Source organism: Apostichopus japonicus, chromosome 16 (assembly GCF_037975245.1).
Source record: "Apostichopus japonicus isolate 1M-3 chromosome 16, ASM3797524v1, whole genome shotgun sequence".
NCBI lineage: Eukaryota > Metazoa > Echinodermata > Holothuroidea > Aspidochirotida > Stichopodidae > Apostichopus > Apostichopus japonicus.
The window spans coordinates 24,156,593-24,169,745 of NC_092576.1; the positions used below are offsets into that span (position 1 = coordinate 24,156,593).

The 13,153-nt window shown below is 33.2% G+C and overlaps 2 protein-coding genes across 3 annotated transcripts in view; one reads left to right on the forward strand and one right to left on the reverse strand.

The window, feature by feature from the left end:
- Positions 1–13,153, forward strand: part of LOC139982377 (tyrosine-protein kinase CSK-like) — a 244,925-nt gene that overhangs the window by 75,491 nt on the left and 156,281 nt on the right. The gene's annotated exons all lie outside the window — the stretch shown is intronic.
- Positions 39–9,247, reverse strand: LOC139983374 (uncharacterized). Of its 2 annotated transcripts, XM_071996892.1 has the most exons (10): positions 9,121–9,242; positions 8,828–8,917; positions 8,450–8,508; positions 7,395–7,664; positions 6,168–6,286; positions 5,519–5,727; positions 4,694–4,770; positions 2,844–2,902; positions 2,371–2,418; positions 39–1,516 (listed from the first exon to the last, which is right to left on the reverse strand). In XM_071996892.1, the coding sequence occupies exons 3-10, from the start codon at positions 8,499–8,501 to the stop codon at positions 1,466–1,468; spliced, it is 885 nt and encodes a 294-aa protein (XP_071852993.1). In that variant the 5' UTR covers positions 8,502–8,508; positions 8,828–8,917; positions 9,121–9,242; the 3' UTR covers positions 39–1,465. The 2 variants fall into 2 exon arrangements, with proteins under 2 accessions (XP_071852993.1, XP_071852992.1); XM_071996891.1 differs by lacking the exon at positions 8,828–8,917 and having other exon boundaries at positions 9,121–9,247.

The window sequence follows — 13,153 nt, forward strand, 5'->3', positions numbered from 1 at the left end:
AACACACCAAAAAGAAAAAAAAGAGCATGAACAGATGATACAATATATCAGAAAACGATCGTGTTTATGTCCGAACATTATATATAGTAATAACACTACTTTCGGGCGATGTAGGATAAATGGAATGCATACTTCAGTGGTCACGTGAATCATGTTCGACCTTGTCCTTTACATTTAAACTCAATCCTGCTAAAGTTTACGACCACCTATCGATTGATGGGGGTCTGTAACCTCATACTTTTCTATTAAATACTAACTAAGGTTGCAGGGAACTCCATTAAAACCACTGCCAACGAAAACATGCTTTACTTAATTCACAAGCTGATAAGAAAAAAGTAGTTCCCAACAGAATTTGAAGGAGAATCGTCATTTACTAGAACCTACTATAGCTTATCGTATTATATAAATATCTATAGATATTGAATCTTTTTACTATATGTGAGAATTGATTATCGATAATCGACTGCAAAGTTCTGTTAACGATTGCATTTTATAAATTTGGCTTTATTGTTGGTATTGCATTTATTTTGCCAGTGTAACATATACTGTTCTTCTGCGATAAACACCACAATTATATACGTGTTATACACGCATATATGCATTTATATACGCAAATACATAGGTAATACAAATTGAGTAACTGACATTGGTAACGTTCATCTTTTTTTACGGAAAACATAAGTTTATGTAGACTGGAAATTGATATTTTGACAATTACCCAATCGTATGTTTTGATAGACAACGAGTGTAAAGTAAATGCAGTAATATTATTTTTCGTGTATGTATTTTATATATTTGATATCAGCCTACGATTTTAACAATTCGATAATTTAATCTACATATCGCTTCACCCATATATAACTTTAAGTCGAATAAGGAAATGGAATCTTGGAAGTACTTCTGAACGGTGATTGCATCGAAATCAAGTGTTTCATTCGTAGAATTTAATATTTAATATCACTATACTATGCAGTCAATTCCTTTTTCGATAATAGAAATGTAGCGAAGAGTTACCTAAGTGAATTTAACCTTGGAAATGTTGAGTAAAGTGTTAGTTACAATATATGTGCCATATAGCACATGTTCATTTCATAGTTTCTCATATAAAGTAATCCCATGACGAACCTAGTATTCCATCACAGGGGATATGCTGCGTTTGACATAATAATTTACGAATTGACGCAAATGTTTTCCACATTCAAATGATATTGTATTTTATACATGTACGATATTTTATTTGTTGTTATCGGTCTGTTAACTAAAACCTTCTTAATTATATTAAAACATTACATCAAGGTTGAATCAGATGCATCGGAGCTTCCACCATATATAACTTGAAACGTTATGACAGAATCATAGTATTTTTATATTATTTCACACATGTATTTCCATAAATTGTCGATTATAGGGAGAACATTTAAATTAACCGGATCACAGTAGAAATAGCATCAGCAGTGTCCGTAACTCAATGTTTAGTATCCGTTGTACGTTGCGCTCTTGCTTTAATTCTGGTTTCCTAAATGAAAATAAAAAAGAACCACTAGTTACGACTCTCAAATTTAAACGAACCCAAAATAACCAAATGAAGTAAACTTTTTCAATTTTAAAACTATTTTCCAAATAGTGACCAGCAACGAGTGAGAATGTTTGCTGTACCTTGACTCAAAGTTAGGTATTCCAAACAGCTGTTTTCTCTGGAAATATTGATAAATTACAAACAAACTACACCGGAGAGTCTTCCTTCATTTATCCTAGTGGAATGATGTTTCTTACTACATTGTGCTAGGTAAGCACATTTACTGAGATATTTATCAAACTGTATCGTAAAAGTAAGCATTTAAAGGGGAAAAATACAAAATTATTTTGATAGTAATATTAACCCAGTCAGCTCAACAGCAATAGTACAATATTGTATAAGCAAAAACACCGTATCTGTGTCAAAAAAATTCGCACACTGTTTTTTGCCCATCAAGTACCCTTACTATCCTTAGGTAACCGGTCACCCTTCCGTTATTAATGTGTTTTATCTTAAATTTGTTAATTCTTGATATGAAACATGACAATGTGTGTTGGTTAATTTGTGTGTTTATGCCGCTCACAATGTCACCGTTTCAATAATGAAATGGGAGCAGGATGTAAATTAAGCAGATTCTTTTGTACAGTTTTTTTTTTCAGTTTACTATCGAATTACATTTTTGTGATACAGAAAGGCGTGTATTTGATCTCTAGGCCGATGTAATCAGCGTAATAGATATCCACTGTGATTGTTCCGAGATGCAATTTAAGTAGACAATATGATTTTAATATTCTGCAAGTTTCTAAATCGGGCAGTATCGTAACAAAATGTGTGTAGTACAACTGTTTACATACCAGCGTAACATAATCCTGATGATTTAACTCGCGTTCTGAAAGATAGCTCTGTGAAGGAGAACAACAAACACCCACATTTTTTATGGATACTTTTGTTTTACTTTTTTTTTCGTCGACGAGTTGCTAGTTGAAGACGAATAACAATAAAATAATGAAATGTTTGATAAATCAGTGTTTACCAGCAAGGCGATGGAAGCGAATTCAATGAAGCTTAGGTTACTATAAAGGAATATAAATTCATGCTCTATACATAGCTAGGTAAATATTTTGCAAATGCTACAAGTCAGCAATAACAGTTCAGTGTGAAATTATGAAGTTTCGACTGAGGATATTGAAAATCGAAGAATATTTTTTGTTGCACCTAGTTGCGCAAGGTGTTTATATTTCGTTCTTTATTGTTCTGTATCACAATCGATATTCAGTAAAATGAATATAATATAACAAAAGTAATGTTGAAAGGGGAAACGTATTACCTTCCATCGACCAGATTGAGTGTTGAGGTGGAAGGCTTCATAGTAAGATACCCATGACACTGGAACAGCGGAAGAAAAATCACATTAAAAGATCCTTTATCATATCTGTTGTATTCATAAAACAATAACATTAATGACAATAAAGAACGAACAGTAAAATACAAATGTATGGAAGGACTGTTCTGCAGAATTACGAGATGAGTGTTTCGTAAGATATTTTTTAAGGATGAACAATATTATGATAAATTTTGGAACATGTCTTTACGTCAAGATGATTAGCAGTGTTTAAATTTTACATGGTGTCTGGTACTGCAAAGATGTAAAGCATTGCGTAACTTTGTAGAGATTGTGCTATGTTATTATGCAAAACCGGCCGAATCACACAGAGATCGCAGTAACTACTGTACATCTTATAGTTTTGTGCCACAATAAATACTGGATTGTGCAGACAGATCTGACAAATCGGTAGCATGTGTTATTAGGTTTACAGAAAGAACTGAGGATATGTGTAATCCTAACACATCTCAACAACTAGATTTGTTGGAATTAAACATATCCTCAGTTCTTACTGTAATCATAATAGCAAATGCTGCCGAATTATTTCACGATCCAGTTTTTACTTTGTTACAAAACTTTAAGATTTACAGTATAGTAACTTGTTTTCCTGTGTGTATCGGTTGGAAACACCGATGATTGCTTGAGTATGGTAGGATAAGTGTTGCGCTGGGTGTTACCATCATTGTGGTCTTATTGGTGAGTGAGATGGTCATTAATTATATCATATGTTTTAATTTATATAGATATTCTGCGAGATATGTGATAAGTAAAAATTATATCATAACCCATTTCCATAGTGAGGGAAAAACAAGTCACAAACAATAAAGTTATGTATTACTTGCCGAACATATTTAATGTGCAATGCATAGCAGTATAGATCAGCCAAGCTAGGAGAATTGGTAGAAATCGGAACGGTCCCCAAGCACCCAAAACAAAATGCTTTAGTGATGCAAAAAGTTCGAACCCAACGGTTTTTTTTATGTCTTTCAAGTAAACAGAAAAGCCACTCATCGATCTACGTTAACATGCCAATTTTTTTTTGTTTTTCCAGCTCATTATATATCAAGGATTGCCCACTTGATGTAAAATATGTTCCACTTCAAAGTAATACTTTGTTAAATATACATGAACTCCCTTTGATAGAAAATACTCCCTGAGTATAAAATCAAACTTTGCTTCATCTAATGTATCCCATGGCTCATACTCTACCCAACTAACAGTCGACTAACTATACGTCAATATAACAAAGCTTTTTTTGCTCTAGACTACATGAAACAATACAAAATTTTACAAATTTGCTATAGTTCGAATTGTTAATATCATGTTTACATCTTTATTATTTGTAAATATGACTAAATTGACACTTCGACCTCCAGTAACATCAGTTACTAACGAAACCCGGTACTTAACTTCATGTCGGAAACGCCTCTAGCAATAGCACAAATAAATACACATATTTTTACACTACCAATCGACCAAATCGGTTTACGTTATTTTATAATTTTATTTATCCCCTCGCATCCTTTATTACGGTTATGTCATTACGTCTGAGATAGACCATTTTCTTGAAACGGTAACAAACAATAGAACAGGGTATCCTTCGTCAATCCAATTCAACTTCTTAATGTACCGCTGATACATTACTGGTCGTAACAATTAGGTTACATCACAATTGTTGATACACTAGTTATGATGTGACACACACAAATCTAGTAAAATTTCAAATATTAAATATCTTTGACCCAAAAGTATATACTAGTGCTCATTTATACATTTTACTATTCATGTTTTACCTGTCACATTTTTTTGCCTAAAATGTGAAGGAATCAAAGCAACCGGGATAGACTCAGGTAACAGAAAATAACGCAATCTACAAGATAACAAAAGGAAACAAAACAAAATGTTTAATATTTTATAAACCTGTGTGATAATAAAACATAAACTCGACCGCATGGGCATATCAGCCGAACGGTGCCGTCTGAATGCAAACGTGCTTTCCGTGTTGTTAGTAAGCTCAAAGTTGCATCTTCCATTAATCGAATGGTACTGCAATGTTTGTATTGAGAAAGTGTCATGTTAGTATTTAAAGATGTCCTTTTGTTAATAATTGAAGAATATGTATTAAGAAAGTACTAATATTGACAAATTAAAATAAACTTATTATTAAAATTTGACGTTTGTAGAAATTACATTCAATTACTGGAATCTGTGCCACAGAAAGCGCAAAATGTCCCAACCGAGATCCCATTATAGATTAAATAAGGGTTGTTTCGGGGGCTTATAGCAAACAATAACGCAGTTGATGATGCTACATTGTCCTGTGTGCCGTTAATATCATGTATTTGAGTAAACTGTTATCAACGAAATGTTATCCAGAAATGTACTGGAATGGTTAGACATGAACGGACTATAATTATCCAACGATTTTAATTAATTTAACACTCTCGACCATATTTTGTTAGTCCAACAAAATGATCCGTAATATATAAAAAACAAATGCAGAATTAATACATGTGTCATCTAATGTCGAAGTCACTTAATGTATCTATCTTTAATGGTATATGATAGCAAGAAACGTACAAGTCGCAAAAGAACTAAATATTACAAAATAAACTTACTGCAACTCCACCAATGCATGTGAATGTTCTACGCACACTAACAAGTAAATCATCTCGTTGTCCGTTAATTCTTCATATTCCCCGAAAGAATTTAAGACTATTTTTTGGACTGAAGGAGGACAAGAAAATTGAAGTCCAGATTGGAGGATGATATGACCACCTTTAGCTTTACCATAAGTCCGATGCAGCCGTAGGTGTGGTACGGGAATCTTCAGAAAAGAAATATTATGCATAAATGGAGAACTAATTACTGAACTTTTAAATAGCAACTCATGATAACAACACGATATGGTGTAGGAACTCGAAATAAGTCAATGAACAGCTGAAAATTGGCAAAGAAATATATTCAAATTTGAATGGATCGAAGAAAAGTTTTGGAATTGAACGATGAGTCAAAATTGTGACGTTGGAATTGTAATTTCACTACCTACCATCTAAAATATTCATGCATCCATCAGTTTTTGGGATTTATTTAAACATTATTTGATGCGGGTGCCAGTCCGATTGTCATTTTACCTTACATACTGTGCAACCCTAATGTCATTCATTGCAATCCGCGAACGTTAGGAGAACACTAATTACAAGACAGTAGCTATACATCAGCAAAGTGTATTGGTTGAAATACCTTGTTATTATTGTATTAACTTACTTCATTCTTTGCTGCGTTCTCCAGAATCGCCATTGTACACATATGTACGGACTGACTGTCTATCTTTCTAAAGGAAACTGTCTCAAAACATTGCCTCTCCAGGGTTTTGGGATCCTTAACCTAGCAATGAAACATCTATTTTAACTAATCTGAGCCGAGAAAATTGATGTTGAGATATTGAAACAAGTACAATTACTATATTTTTATTTTTATAATTGAACGTGATAAGAGTATTAAAACTAACATTAAAATTACCATATTATATTTAAGCAGTAACAATAAAGTGTTAATCGATACATATTCCGTTTGTATTATGGTATACTAAAATAATAATTTGTTTTCAACGCTATGATTTGATAATTAAAGAAATTATATACTTGGAAGACATTTATTCAATATAATAACATGAAACATAATGATTTATTTCTTGTTGAAACCATATTTGGATATATGTAACAAACAGGTTGAATTATATAATTCTATGTATGCTTACCTAACAACAATTGAAAGAGATGAATGATTGTGTGCATGTCTTGTGTAAACGTTAAAACAATGTTCTATTACTATAAAGCCACAGGAAAGTTTTATATCAGCAAAGGTCATCGCTGACAATAACGATGGAGATAACAAATGTGAAAGTGAATTGAAAGTTGAAATGGAAACTTTGGTCATGTTGATTGTGATGTCTTGGGGCATGGCTGTGTCGATGGTAAGAAACATTGTGATCTAACACAGACAATGATGACGTTAGCGATGAAGACGATACTTATGATTGCAAAGAAATGTAAAATACTTGAAAACATTGAAAATCATAAGTTATTATTTGTTTATCAAACATTAGCTATAACTTACTTCGGAGGACCCATAGTGAGGATTCAGGAACAACATAAAAAGAAGAACAATACATTAAACAATCGCAAACGGTATTTCTTTCAACAAATATTCTTTCATTTTGGACTTGTGTACTGGTATAAGGTCACATTAGATCCTATTTTATTCAACATTTTCTTGTTTGCAAAGGTTGCTGGTCAAAAATATGCCATCGAGTTAGTACTTGAGTATTTCCTTTTATGTCATTACAATGAAACTATTCTTTGACGGGTAACACATTCAAATCAAACAGTCTGTTGTCCTAGTGGTACACTGATCTGACGCACTTTATCTTTAACTTACAGATCGAATTGGCATAAAAGAAGTAAACTTAAAAAATATTTTAATAAAATTCACCCTTCACTCCGTATTCTTCGAACAGTCTTTTCACAGACGATATCTCTCTGTGAAAGTTAAGTTCATTACATGCGTCTAGAAGTGCTGATATTTCATGTGGCTTTATTTGACCTCTGGCCTCCATATTCTCGACCATTCGAAGCCGCGGATCATTTTCATCTTTGATAATCTCATTTTTTAATGAAATTGGATATTGGAAGAAGTCGACCAGCTTAGTGATTGTTACACGTGACAGCAAATCGGCTAAACCATCTTTAAACTTCCGAAAGCCTGTACAAGATAAAACACGACACTGTTGTAAAAACATATGTTAGTACTGTCTCCTTAATATGTGGGTGTGTATATAGGTATTAAAAAGTGTATTCGATTATACTGAAGTTGTTCGGCTTTATTGATCTTCATTAAAAACAATATATTGAAAAACAGTAATTCGACTTTTTAAAGCATCATCGAAAGGAAACTTGTGAATCATAAATATGAAGGAAAGTAAACAGATAATTTGTTTAGAAACATATCCCATCAACCGGACCAACTGAACATACAAAAGATTAGATCTTAGAACTTTGTTGAAAAAAAACGGTACATTGACCACTTACCGATTCATTATGCACATTTTCTGCTTCGTTGTATAATTAATAACCCAAAACAATTTAAAAAATTGCGATCGCCCAAAAACAGCTGAAACGCTACCAAGAACCCTACTGCAGGTTTCTAATGAGAATTAGCATGTGAAGTTTATCTTATAGCATCTCGAAATGTCAGTGTGTGATTTTCCGGACAACTGTATCTAGTGTCGAAAGTTACATCGCGTAAATATAGAATTATTTCTTATTAGGTAAATGTTAACATTTTGAAATCGTATATGGTATTCATGACCTTCTTTTCTAATAGTATAAGACGTTTTGGTATCATGATATGTTAACTTGACTATAAACAACATTGGCACGTTTAACATAGCATTTTGCGTAGGTAAATAAGAAGCTCAAAATTAATATTGTACTTCACTGAAATAAAAGTCGATGTTTTAATAATAACTTAAGTATTTCCGTACTTACTTGGATAATACTCATCGACAGATGCATTAACGTTACTGGAAGAGGAAGCCATCGTAAAGCTGCAAAGTCGAATTATGAAGATTTACAATTTTACATCAAACAAGTCAGATTACAAATAACCTATTTGCAAATCGATTTCGTCCTTGTAAATAAACGTAACCAATACAGTTTAAGTCATTATTTGAATGACTTTCTCTTCATGTTTACAATTTTTATCCCATAAGAATTCTCCTATGAATATCACATGTAATTATTAGGAAGCTACTGTTATATGCATTTTTATCCATTCTTTTGCATGAAAATAATATGCTTCTTGGCCTTTTGACTAAATTCATGTATATCAATATGTTCCCATTCTGGAGGAATCAAGATACACACCTGACGATGACAACAGAGTCGTTCAAGGGGACTGGAGTAGAGTTCGTTTGTTTGATGTTTCGTGCGGGGATTCTTTCCTTGGTGACTTACCTTAAAAAAAGGTAATAAACCAAAATGCATTCCACACTGTAGCTTAAATAAGAGCCTAGTGTAGCCTACGCTTCATATATACAGTCAATGTCACATTATCCTGACTTCCAAAATTGTTGTATAAACAATGTTACTTACATTGAAAGAACAAATTATACAGATTGTTTGTATTTTATTATAATTTGTTAGTAGTTAATACTTACCGACAAACACCTGTATTTTCAACTGTAATTGAGATCAGTCATATCGAGTATTCAAGCAGTTACAATAGGTTAATACATGAAAAAGAAATCGTATTGTATCCATGTACTGGCGTTTTATTGATGAATAGTAATGTATAAACTTAGGCGTGTACATATCGTGGGTAGGGAAAGATCCAAAGGGCGTGTTTTATCATATCCATCTCTGATACAAAAAAAAAAATCGATATTGGTTTAAGACTTGTGTCTCGTAAAAGATTCAAGACCTTAGATAAGGTACTTAGATACCGAGACGGTTTATATTTTACAGTCCTCTATATGTAAAAGCAATACACATATACGATTTACATTTGATAACATGTGGTTGATATGTAAACATTGGTAAGCATTTTATGTAAATAGTTCGTAAATATATATCTCCTCTTAAATGGCATGTGATTGAGCAATTTCAAAGTGTTATGGTAATAGGGAGTTTCATATTTGTGCACCACGTCTATGGAAGGCCCCACTGCGGGAAATTTTGACCAGTTTTGATTGTTCCAACTTGAAAGTCCCAAGTCGCAGCTTGAAACACATATTTTGTATCATGTACTCGAATGACTGATCTTATTCTGTATTTGTTTCGTCTGATTCTTGTATGTATAAGTTTCATTAATTGACCGATTTATAAATTCATTTAATTTCTGATTTTGCTTTGGCTACTTTTTTTTTCATTTTATCACGCTGTGTGTTTCGAATAATTGTACTTGTTAAGAATTCATACAGCCTCTTGCAAAGTGCTTTAAGATAATATTTTAATGTAAAACGCTTTAAAGATATATATTAATATGTAATGTGGACTCTGGCATCATTAGTACTAAAACATTATAAATGTCTTAAGTAATTGCCTAGAAAGATTAGAAAAATATATGTAAAGAAGAACATATGTTTTAGAAAAAAATGGACTTTGTAAAAGAAAGGATAAGACACAATGTTTTGTAGTGCTCTTATTAGTAATCAATCAAACTCATTTCTGGACATAATTTTAGGGGTGTAAGTTCTAATTAGAGTGCCTTACGTTTCATTTCTATTGGTCTTCTTCAGAGGCTAAATACAAGAAAAACGGACCAAGAATACACGAAGAGAGACAAATGGACAGACAACTAAACTGGACAATTGTTGAGGCGAAATGGGACACGATAAAGGAGAGGTGAGAAGATAAGAGACGGTGCTAATAGGATTATAGACTGAGTGGTGTAACAATGGGAGTTTATTTGTAATATAAGTGACTGGAAAGAAGAGTGATAGGTAGGACAACCTCTGTAGATGGGAGGGATATGTTAGAGGATGGATTAAGTCGGAAGAGGGAACAGGACATCGATAACTTGGGGGTGTTGAATGGTGCTGATGCCTTGGATTTATCATCGTTCCACGAGGTGAATATTGTCGTGGCGGTAACCTAAACTGCAATGACTTGTAAAACCATACCTGATATAGTAGTTAGGACATTTGAAATGTCGTCCACATGCAGTTCTAGTCTTTGCAGTGTTGGTTGTGGATTTGTGGCCTTAGAAATACTTCGTTAGAGCGATGTTGGTCTCACCTACATGTTAAATAATAGAGACTGCACAAACTTAGATAAATGATAGTTGGTGTAATGCAAGTGATGTAACCTTTTTTTTTACGTATGCTGAATGAGGAACTGGTGAAATGATCTGTTTCTGAGATTTGGACATTGTTGAAGTAAAAATTGAGTATATGTAAGTACCTGCTAGACAGAGATGTAGTTGGAGGTTAGCTGTTGTACAGCAGCACGGACTAGTAGATGCGCAGGTAACGGGGACGTCTGTGAGCGATAAATGGCTCCTCCAAAATGGTTCTTTGACGACGATATGATGCGTAAAGGATATGGTTATGGCTGTTAAACATTTGGCAAAGAAGAATCAAGCATGGATGAAAGGTGACAACGAGAGGAATCTCGGAGAAGGCTAAGATCTTGATTAAAGGCCAACTATTCTCAGTGACGTGTATGGCAACTACTCGCGTGAGTATATGTGTATGTGGCACTATCTTGTAAACACGATATCTCAATAATTAAAACTTGCATTAAACTCATACTTTGCATGTGGGTATTCCATATTCATATAAAAATACCTAATTGATTTTGGTGAGGTCACAGGTTTTTATGAGGTCAACAGAGGTAAAACTTTTGAAAACCTTGTAAACTGCTTGTAAACACGATATTTTTTAAGAAGAGTAACTTGAAGGGATTTTATACTTAGCATGTAAATAGCCCATATTTTTTTTAAAAATCCCGATTATTTTGGACGCATGTGAAAGGTCATTTGAGATCAGCAGAAGTTAAAGTCTGAATATCTTGTCAACAAAGGGATTAATGGAATTTTGTTGAATTACAAACTTAGCATGTAGATTACCTTTGGTAGGAACAAAGTGGCTGTAGAATTTCATACGGGTCCATTTACATTTTGAAGTCAACTAAAGTAGTTTTTTTTAAGAACCTATTCTACGGTACTTAAAATGGACCATACTGTCATCACATATAGTGCTATATATATTTCTGCATTACAATCATAGTGCACAAGCCTATATTAATTTCTACTTCCGCAGTAGGCATCCGTACAAAATAGTGTAGCAACGAAGCAATTGTACGCACTGCAATTCACGTTGCAGAGTTCCCTTAGCTCTCTCTGTCCATTGTTATTGTTATACGCACGAAGGTTTTGATATGTCCTGTGCGGTCCTACTAAAATCCACCTGAACACGCCCGATACAATCTCAACGAAAATGATTAACTGTTGGCACAGTTGGCAGATCTGTTGGGATAAGATCGTAGCTTTATGAAAAATAAGCGGTATCCAAAGGAACTAATTGATATTTCAATATCATGAGGCTTTCAGATATTGACATGTGAGATTGTAATATGTTGATATCCCAGTTCACTACACCGCTTGATGAGAAAGGGCATCAGTCATACAACTTCACCTCCAGTTGCTGGGGAGGTATCGTACCACTAATGAATAAAGTAGTACATGCAGGCAACATCATTCCATAATCATAGTTTCGTTTTATGGTGACCTCGAACATTGTGAAATGGCTGGAATTCGGAAAATAATATCAGGCTTGAAATAGTTACGGTGAGGACTACATTGTCACACCGGAAACAAACATATTACGCAACGCAGAATGTTGAGTCTGTAATATGTTATATTATTGCTCTTCAAGACCTATGTTATTTCATAGAACCAGATATATATCCTATATACTTGATACATTTACCTAAATCAAACTTTCTCTCATCAAATAAATCAACATGGAAATTTAGGGTAAGCTGTAATAAATGTGTTTCTTTTACGCATTAATAAACTAATATATTCATACCTTACTTGTCTTAACTATGTTCCATGAACAAAGGCTATGAAACAGTCTCTCGATACACGCAGGGTATACATCTATAATATATGGAGATCATTGGAACTGTACTGCGGGATATAATGATAACAAAATGACAATAGTAACAATTCTTGTTGGTTTCATTGGAGTGTAATATACAATACATGTTAAACCTTTTAGTGTATATTTAGTTCTGAAATATAAAGAGAAGTTAACAAAAGAATTGAATTAAAAAAAATGATACGTTTCGTCTCGGATGACTGATCTCAATGTTATGGAGTTCGAACTTAGGTAACATCTGTTTTCATTTATGGCGATAATGAGTTAAGTACATATCTTTGTATCACAATAAACAATCATATCCATCGGTTACAAATGTTTGGTTTGTTGACAAAATGAATAAACTTTTTAGTGACACAAGGAACTTAAAAACACTTCGTACTGAGAAAAACAAAGTGAATAAGAATAAGAGAAAAATTAACACCTTTATCAAAATCAACATTTCTAAACTTGACAAACAAGAAATATATCGTGCAAGAAGTAATATTTCCTGTAACATTTTATTTAATTTTGGCAATGTAACGACTATTTCATTAAATTACTTAGCCAGCGAGACTATATATATACAAAAAGCGTCTATTCCCTT